The sequence below is a fragment of the Helicoverpa zea genome, chromosome 16, assembly GCF_022581195.2.
Source record: "Helicoverpa zea isolate HzStark_Cry1AcR chromosome 16, ilHelZeax1.1, whole genome shotgun sequence".
In the NCBI taxonomy this organism is placed as follows: domain Eukaryota; kingdom Metazoa; phylum Arthropoda; class Insecta; order Lepidoptera; family Noctuidae; genus Helicoverpa; species Helicoverpa zea.
In genome coordinates, this window is record NC_061467.1 from 4,452,125 (window position 1) to 4,462,004 (window position 9,880).

General features: G+C 41.1%; 1 protein-coding gene across 1 annotated transcript; it reads right to left on the reverse strand.

The window, feature by feature from the left end:
• Position 1: 1 nt before the first annotated feature.
• On the reverse strand, positions 2-9,829 carry LOC124637707 (condensin complex subunit 1). Its single transcript, XM_047174327.1, has 21 exons — positions 9,588-9,829; positions 9,404-9,517; positions 9,114-9,286; positions 8,438-8,610; positions 7,774-7,915; positions 7,479-7,574; positions 7,194-7,367; positions 6,502-6,663; positions 6,020-6,157; positions 5,391-5,756; positions 4,863-5,189; positions 4,072-4,272; positions 3,319-3,861; positions 2,973-3,152; positions 2,385-2,596; positions 1,910-2,080; positions 1,470-1,742; positions 1,122-1,386; positions 591-791; positions 237-336; positions 2-124 (listed from the first exon to the last, which is right to left on the reverse strand). Exons 1-21 carry the CDS (start codon positions 9,703-9,705, stop codon positions 45-47), a joined length of 4,209 nt encoding a protein of 1,402 aa, XP_047030283.1. The 5' UTR covers positions 9,706-9,829; the 3' UTR covers positions 2-44.
• Between the last annotated feature and the right edge of the window lie 51 nt (positions 9,830-9,880).

Sequence of the window (9,880 nt, forward strand, 5' to 3'; positions counted from 1 at the left end):
GTTTTGAGAATTAATATTATATTCAATCAACAGATTAACTTATTTCATTTTCTTCTACGTGTAGTTTTCTTTGCTATTGGTTTTTTGAATACCTCATCGTCTTCCTTTTTCTGGAAGTCTTCATCTGTAATTAAAAAAATACTGTTAATGGGAGTAAACACCTTATATGCGTATCATTGAAAAAATAGGTGTTACATAAATTACATGTATTTTTTTGGACATAGGTTTAATTTTACCTGAATCATCTGACACGTTTGCTGTTTTATTGTTCCTTGTCGCAGCCCTCCGACTCGACTTCCTAACGCTTGGGGTATCTTGGGTATTGGGTGTTTCATTCTGCAAAAGGGTAAACATGACATGAAAATGTTATACAAATGCAAAGAACAAATATTCAGCCTGTGTTTTAGCAATAATTTTACAAAGGAGAAAATGTAGCAAATTGCGCAACAACCGGCCTTTTGGTTCTGCTGCATATTGTAGGTACAAATGGTAGGTGGTAGCTTAATTATTCCTCATACATATCGCATACAAAGGGCAATATGAGCGGCTTTACATAATTTCTTGTGAATAAGGTAATGTAGTGTTGTTACCTCGTCTGGGCTAGAAGATGATCGTCGCCTGTTTCGTCTAGGTGCGGGCTTGCGGCGCGGCGTGGCGCGGACGGGCTGGCTGCGCAGCGGCGGCGACCCGCTGGCGGCACCACCCTCGCTGTTCTCCTCAGTGTTGCCCTCCTCGCCGTCACGCACCGCAAAGCATTCCTCTATCTTGTCACCCAACTCGGTGACCAGAGTCTGTAGGTTTTTGTTAATGAATTATATTAAGAAACAAGCAGTTTTCCCACGGTTTCACCCGCTTCCTTTGGGAACTACTGACCGTATTGGGATGAAATATAGCATACGTGACTCGCAGATAATGTAGCTTTCTAATGGAGGAAAGAATGTTTAAAATCGGTCCAGTAGCTTTTGAGTTTACCCATCACAAAAAAAAAACCCAAAAAACATCCTCTTTGTATTTGTATTAGTTAAGATGTTCAGACAAAGTGTTTTGGAATAACATAAATCATCGATGGTCAAGCTACGACATTTGACGATAAGAAAAAACTGTGACATTGTCAAACCTACCTTAATTTCATTACGAGCCATTTTCGACGTGTTATTCATTAACGTGTTGAATGACTCCATGACTCCAGAACAATGAAGTTTATCTTTGTAACAGTCGAGGTTCTCTATGAGCTTGCGTAGCGACCTCTCGTTGTACGTGAACAGTGAGAGGCAGTATGCGAGGTCTCGCCATTGCCTCTCTTCTGTAGACAGCTTGAATCTTTGGCATAGCTTTTCCACTAGGGCCTCCATTTGACGATCTTTTTGTATTAGCGATGTTATGTACCTAGGGACAAAATAAAGATTGTTGAATAGTTGCATACTATATATTCACTAAATATACTTCTGCATGTGGACATATTTACTTACTTCATAATAACTCTGTATTGCTCCTCAGGTACATTTAGTTCAGGGTCGCTGAGCCTCGATATAATGTCAGGCATTACATTATACAAGGCGTTGCCTTTCTGCGACAGATTTTTGAAGAACAGTTTGGTCATGGAAGCGACGCGGGCGTCCTTGTCAGCGCAACACAGAGCCATGTCAGCAATTTGTCCCTTCACTCGCACCATCTCGTGTAGAACCAAGAACGACAGCATTTTAACCGCGCATTGACGTACTTCTAACTCTTCGTCGCTTAGACTGAAATTAAATAACATATTGTTAAGCTCTTTCGGAAGTCAGATAAAAATATGATTGTAGTCCCAAAATGGAAGATTAGGCAAGATTACTTCAAAAGGAATAAAACAATGGAAATAGTATATCTATGACAATAGTTAAGTAGTAGTTATATGCGAAGAGGTACTTACATATGATAAATATGATGAGTCCACGGTTGAGTAAGGTTAGGGAACCTCAACGTGAGGTCGGCGAAGGCGATAGTTAGGTTGGTCCTTAGAGACACATTCTTTGACTTCTTGAGAACTGTCACCATCAGCTGAAGACCTTCTTCGCACACGGCGTTGGAAACCAGCATGAACCTGAAATTAGATTTTCAATTTAGTGGAAGATTTTCTGTTTACGCCTTTAAATCTTTGAATTTCCTGAAGTAGAATCTAGGACCACGGAGAACAAAATGGCTAGTGGAGATATCATAGTACAAAATTTCCTATGAAACAACAATCGTTTTCACAACGGAGACATTTTAATCACGCCCACTATACATGGTTGACTAAGAAGGCGCCGGAACTAGTTGCCTTTGGCATCTTCGCTCTTTGGTCCAGGACTGATTTTTTCGTGGACTCTCCTACAGAACATACTTATTAATTGAAATGTTTAGTGTACCTGGTATAGGACAGCGCTGCGGCGGCCTGCAGAGCGGACGAGACCTTAGCAGGGTTAGCGAGCAGCCAGCGCAGCAGCGGCACGTAGCGCGCGAGAGCGGCGGCCGCGCCCACGATGTCGCGCTCGCACACGCCGCGCACGTACTCCGCGTCCGCGTCGTCCGCCACCGCGCCTTCAAGACCCGCCTCCTCCTCCGTCATCGTCGTGTTCACCTGATATTTTCATTTATTTTTTTATATATTATTGTTGTTCTCAAATTATATTATTAGTTAATTCAATATAAGAAAAGAACCACAAAGAATGTACAGGTGCTGTTTTTCAATTTGGAACATTACACTACTCCAGCAATGTTGTATGAAAACTTGTTTCAGAGTCATTAAATTCAGGAGAGTACATAAGGATAGTACATCAAGGAAAATATAAGAGGAGTACTTAGTTAGGGGTTAGTACGAGGAGAGTACTTAGAGCAAGTACACACGGGAGTATATAAGGGGAGTTGACAAGGAGAGTACATAAGCGAGTTTTTATAAAATTAAAAAAGTAATCCTTTTCAGTTATTTGGTGAATGGAGAATTTCTGTGAACATACCGATGGTCCCTTGTTGGAGGTGACGCTAGCGGAGCGCTGTTGCCGCGAGGAGGCGCTGGCGTTGCTGACGTTCATGAGCGTCTGTCGGCGCAGGTCGTCCACACGTCCGCGCTTCCCCGGCGTCGCGAACGCACCCGCTTTCTTCTTACGTTTCTCTTCCACTTTGCGTTCTTCGCGAACCTAAAGACAAAATCTTTATTTAGACAATTTACTCTTAAATTGTGTCTTGATGTGTGTGTGTGTGTGTGTGGGTATTTAAATACTCTTTAAAGCAAAAGGTAGTTAATGTGTTTTGGTGAAGCTAAGGTTTTTAATAACATATGCGAAACGGTGAACATCTTATTACTTGATTCCTCCTCCTGAGCTCGCTGTACACATTGATATCAAGATATATGAGCTGCTGCAGCGCCACTTGTCCCAACACGAACACAAAGCGAGTCAGTAACTCAGTCGGCAACGTAATTTCCTCCTCACTATCAATATCCTTCACTATGGTATCCTCAACTTGCTTGTACATTTCGGCTAAAATCTTCGCACTGACAATTTCAGGAGTGTCACAAATCGCGTATATGAGATCAATAGAGTTAGCAGCAAATGCTGTGAATCTATCCAACTTGGAGAAAGTTTCCATGAGACTGTCGAAGAGTGACGTAAAGATTGGATGTTCGACAGGATATCTTTGGGTCTTTTTAGCTAATGGTAACAGTAGTTGTACGGACAAGTTTCTCGAGTTGTAATCTGCAGTAAGTCCGTGGGACTGTATGACGTCCAGGTTAGCTAAGGCTACAGAAGGTTTAGCTTTGGCGACCATCACGAGAAGATTTAGTGCGGCGTAGCTGTCCGCATCTGTTGTTCCATCGATCTTCTTTAAAAACATCTCCCAAAAGACCTGTGACAAACGAATATTATATTTAAATAAGTAGGTATTCTTATATTTTTGCGATTAAAATTGTTTTAATGTAACTATTCGGGACTTTTGATGCTCGAAGGCAGGCTGTTTGGTTGAAGGCTTTAGAACAGTTGGAACAAAGGTTTAGTTTTATATACAAGTAATGACAAAATGATAGATTAATGATCAAAAAATAATGCGCAGTCTTACCTGTATAATAGATGGACTGATATCTCCCTTATCCACCCACTTATCTACAAGATGTTCCAACGCGAGTGCACTGCCGCGGTCGACGTGTGCTACTAGCGACACGAGCTGCTTGGCGACGGCGAAGCATCGTGCCCGCTCCGCCTTGTTCTCGCACTCCAGGTACATCTCGCGGTATGCTCGCTCTACTGCCTCGCGTTTATCCTGGGTGTAAGAGAATAGATAGATAGGATACAAATTAAAGATTCTTATTCTAAGAGTACAAACATGCGGTGTCATATCATTATCAGCGCACATATATATTTAGCAAACATTTCAAGTTACTCGAAGCGCTAACTAAAGGTCTCTGCAAACAGCGGGCGCGGCGCGGCGGGACGGGACGGCGACGCGACACTGAGCAGTTGTAATGTACTAGATATTACGGACGACGTCACACAGAGCCGTCCCGCTCGACGCGACGGGACGCGACCTTTAGGCCTCGGCCTCGAATTTTGCGGGCAGCGGGGCGGCAGCGGCGGCGGCGCGGGAGCGGCAGGATCTTACGCGTATAATCAAATGGACCGGCCCTCGAATACAGCGGCGCGGGAGCGGTGCACTCGGTGACCGCCCGCGCCGCCGCTGCCCGCAAAATTCGAGGCAGAGGCCTCAAGGTGACGCTGTATGCAACGGGATTTTACGGACGGACGGACGGAACTGTCTGTTAATAGGTTTAATATCTAACATGTTTTAGTGAAGCTGAACTAGGTTTTGATGAAAATCCAAATAACTAGCAACAATATTTGACAAATCCTCACCTGATCCGGCGACCAAACAAGCAGCAACATATTAGCGACTCCAACTTTAGCCGACTCAATATTAAAATGATGCGCCGTCGTGAAGAAGTCAATCGCTTCACTCACATCCCCGGCTTGTTTGGACATCAACAGCGAGTTTATAAGCGGTACAGCTTCAGATACCATGCGACAGAAATACACAGACTCTTGTAAGAAAGCCACAATGTTCTCTTTTTCTTCTAAACGCTTGTACATAGCGAGTTCTTGCTCACATTGCTGTGTTAGAGATGTGGTACCTCTTTCTGGTATTACGAATATGTTGCGGAGTAGGGCAACGAAATAGGCGATCTGTAAAACGTAATTTATTATTTGAAAATGAACAACAAAATAAAATACAATATGATTCGTGCCAAACTTAATAGCGGATCATTGCGCGAGTCGCTGCGCAGAAACCACTAAGTTTAAGAAGGTAGTTCAGGTGCAATGCACGGACATAAATTGCGAACCGCCATTAAATTTGGGGTGAACTATAGTACGCAATGTTTTTACCTGATCACTCTTCTCCATTTCACATCTCAGCAACTTGGCATCAGGATACTGTCTCTCAGTATGCTTCACAATAAGATACGCCTTGTAATAACTCTTATCGTGTAAATGCTTACGGATCGCATCATATAAGTTCTCTAAGGACGCCTGTGATAATTCCGGTTCATCTTGCGTAAGAACATCCATGCCTTTCTTTATCGCACTTACAACATCATTTTCAATGCTATCCCATTTTTTAACCAATTCAGGGTCAGGTCCCGGATTTAACTTCTTTTGAAGGTCATCTAGTATTTCTTGTTCGGTTTTCAATTGTTCTTCAAGTACTTCAAGTTTAAGTTGCGCGGAAAAGGGATTGCATTCAAGGAATATCTAAAATATTACAAGTAAATTAGAAAACAATGTATTATTTTTTGTTTGCGCCCTGTAGACTCCGAAACGAATGGACCGATTAAAAAAAAATCTGCCACTGTCAAGCTACAGTGTCCTTCGGTGGCGTCGGCTATATTTTATCCAGGTACGAGGAGAAGTTCTCTCGAGACGAGGGTGAAATCACGGGAAACAACTACTACTGAATATGTTAGATTGCATGTAGGTACTGAGTTTTTTTGATAAGTTTTATATATTGTTTATACCTTAAGCAGTTGTATAGCAGCCTTTCTAACGAGAGCTGCTTTATCCTTGAGTCGCCCGATAGCTCGCTCAAGCACAGTGCGTTGCCGATTCACAGGCACACAGTTCTCCCTTTGTAGTCGACACCAGAACTGAAGCACCTGTTACAATGAAAATATGAGGTTAAAGAATATTATTGTTAAAAATGTAAAAATATAAAAAAAAAAAAATTGCATGCAAAGTGCCACCGCAGACGAGGTAGACCCCGCAAAAGATGGCGCGACGACCTGGACGCCTACAACCCTAATTGGTGGGAGGTATCAAAGGATCGACAGGTGTGGAGACAAAGCGGGGAGGCCTTTGCTCAGCAGTGGGACAGTTCAGGCTAAAAATAAATAAAGTGCCTTATACACAGTTGAAGCCAACATGGAATAATTGTTTATCGCGTAGTCGTGTTAGTTATGCTACGTACAATTCAAGATCATTCCTAGTATGTAGTACATACCTTATGCCGCACATACGCCGACAGATCATGCATGTGTTCATACAGGTCGTCTAAGAAGTCGTCTCGCTGTATGCGCTGTTCATCCGTCAGGCCCTCGCCGGTCAGCTCCACGCTTAGTACTTCACACATCATACCGAGCACGCTGATGCGGAGGGTGTAGGACTGAAAATAATTATTACATCAATTAGATAAACAATTGAAAATGTTTGTTGCCCATAACTCTATAAAGCTTTCCTTTCGACAGAATACCGCGCGGTGCGATATTCATGTGACGGAAGGACCTTAAGAGCGGGAACACATTGGGCATTTTGAAATGCGCGCTTTGCTAACGCGTAAAAGGTTTCGTAGGTATTCGATTTCAAACTAGCGAATTTTTCGCGCGATTCGTACGGGCGCCGCACATCATCATCATCATCATCATCATCTCAGCCATAGGACGTCCACTGCTGAACATAGGCCTCCCCCTTTGATCTCCACAGATACCTGTTGGAAGCGACCTGCATCCAGCGTCTTCCGGTGACCTTTATAAGGTCGTCTGTCCACCTCGTTGGTGGACGTCTTACGCTGCGCTTGCTAGTCGGCACATAGCATATAGAAAATGGAAATTTGTTTTGAAACGCGCGACAAATCTGCCAGTGTAAATGCGCTGTTATACAAAAAAACAGGACCTGAAAAAACTATATAAGACATACCTCATCACTTTCCAAATACGGCTGTATAGTTGCAATGGCACTTGTCATCTCCTTGGGCAGTTCCTTAGTGAGCTCGAGGAGGAATGCTCCGCAGTTCCTGGCGGCTCCCTGCTCGGCGCCCGCGCCGGCGTTCTCATCGTCAGATGAAGCTAAGGCTTCTGCTATTTCACGAACCTACACAATAGTTATATTTTTAAAGTTATTAAAAAAGTGATTCTTTCTGTACGTGGGTAATACTGAGGGAAACAGCTAGTATATTACATAAATTCATGATATAAGTGTTACCATTTGTGGTCCAAATGTTCCCAGTCCAAATTCTTTGGTCAGTTGCACAACTCCAGCACATATTGGTGATACTGCATGCTCCACCATTTGTAGTACCTGTAGTGAGAGTAATATAGTAAATATCGATATCTTTGTTATCTATACATATAAGTTGAATAAATAAATAAATATCCATTTGTTTTTCTGATGTAGACAAATAAAAAATATAAAAAAATATATGTATATATTGATTCTTTGGAACTCAGCAGGTGAGTTCAACTCCCACTTGTCTTGTCAAATATGAAATAGAAATTACCTGAACCAGTTTTATAAGGCAGGAGGTGCCGTGATTGTACTTCTTGATCAGCACACCAAGTACTTGGAATACTGTTTCTCTGACTGACTTGTTCTTTATTATCTGTTCTTCTAATGCTTTGTAGCAGGGCTCTGCCACCATTCTGTTAATATACAAGGAGTTTTAAATGCAAGTAATAATAATGGCATCCAAGACAATTGTCTGCCACAATTTTCTCTAAGGAGAGTAGCCAGCCAAGTATGTCCTATTACAATGCACAAGCATTTAAATCATTAGATTATTTATTTATTTATTGCAAAAATGTATACAGTTACAGAAATGCATCCTTATCCTAGGTATACATTACCCTGTTAGGGCGCAGCAAATTAACTTAAATTAACTATCTCAACACAACATATATATATACTGTTTAATTCTTAACTAGACTTACATCTAAAAGGACAATATAGTTATTTATTTACATTATAATTGTGTGTGTATATTATATTATATATATATTATATATATATATATATATATACAATTGGGTAGGTTTGACCTTCTCGACTTTATGCCGGTGCCTTTTATATATTATATATATTATATATATATATATATTACATTTGTGTATAGTAAGTTAACAATGTTATTAATTTATTGATTAGGAGTTCAATTGTAAACTTACGAAACAAAGTTATCTTCAGCTAACGGAGGATCCCACAACTTGGAAAGTGGTTGTTGGAGTACTAAGTTAAGTGTAACCAGAGCTGCTTGCTTATCAGACTCAGTCCAACCACAGAACTCCTCATCATCTGTAGCTTTCTTGCCTTTTTTACCAAGCGTGAGCTTTGTAGAGTTCTGAAGAACAAGAAAAGTAAGTTTCAACAGTTTTAAGAATATGAAAAGTAAGTTTCAACAGTTTTAGGAATATTTGCTATGTGATTAGGGAATGTAGCAATTCCAACAGGAACTTTAGTATACTTGCTACTTATAGTTATCGGCACAGATAATGAGCTCTTTGCGGAAGAGTGGGGATCGCTTTGCACACTGTACACTTAGGGTCAATTCCCACTGAAAGAGCAGCGGCCGGCAGCGGCAGCAGTAAGAGCACGGAAAATGTAAGCCGCGGTGCGGCGCCGCGCTCGCGCTCAATCCCTTGCAATTACGGCTGCTGCCGGCCGCTGCCGGCCGCTGCTCTTTCAGTGGGAATTGACCCTTAAGGCAATAAACCAATAAATCACTTCTGCGCAGGTGAAGGTCAGGGCTCAATATCCTTGCTGATGATTATACTTAGTTTAATTAGTATAGCTACTGTAATCTGTAATTTATTTATAATTCTAAGGATGTTAAAAGTTACTCACATCGGCAGCCAATTTAGTGTCTTTAGTCTTCATGATCTGAGTGAACAGATACATCATCATTTTGAGAATATTCAAATTCTTTACTCTAACATCTGCGTCTATTTCTGGCTCTTGCAATACAAGATCCATGTGGTTACAGAGACTTTTGCTTGCTCGGACTATATGTTCGAAACCTAAAAAGTAAATACAAAGTTTTCACTTCACATAGGAAGATAATATTTGTGGACTGTGTTCAATTAATATCTTAATGTTGATAGAAGTGTTTATTAAATGATTTTTAAATACATTACCTTTGTTTATAACATTCCATTCTAGTTTGCTGCCATGAACTAAGATTGAGAAGTAGGTATCAAAGTGTTCTAATATGAATTCAACTCCTTCGGCGTTAAAAGCTCGTGCGGCCTCTGCAAATATAGTCGCTGGTTATCTCATATCCATATATACACAATCAGATACATAAACAGATCTCTTTACCTTGCAGTTTGGATAAAAGTACCCGTTGTTGTACAACATCTTCTACATGATATTGTCCTGCGTGAGATTCTAATAATTCGTCTTTTTGCACTGGTATAGCAAATTCAAAATGACTCATTTTGAAATCGGGTGTATTACCATGCACTAGGAATATTATTTCAACTTTGTTTACAGTTTATATTTATTTATTTATTAGTTTCCAACAAAATGCCATCAGCCCGCCACTGAGGAACGTTTATTTTTAAAATTGTGTGTTTATGTTTATGGTTTGTTTGTGGTTGCCATAGTCAAAG

Bases quoted from the DNA above. Each gene is read 5' to 3' on its own strand.
- LOC124637707 (XM_047174327.1), bottom strand. From the start codon at position 9,705: ATGAGTCATTTTGAATTTGCTATACCAGTGCAAAAAGACGAATTATTA. The intron at 5,757-6,019 runs GTATAAACAATA...GTAATATTTTAG, and splicing joins CTGCTATACAACTGCTTAAG to ATATTCCTTGAATGCAATCC. The intron at 2,081-2,384 runs GTACACTAAACA...ATCTAATTTCAG, and splicing joins GCAGCGCTGTCCTATACCAG to GTTCATGCTGGTTTCCAACG.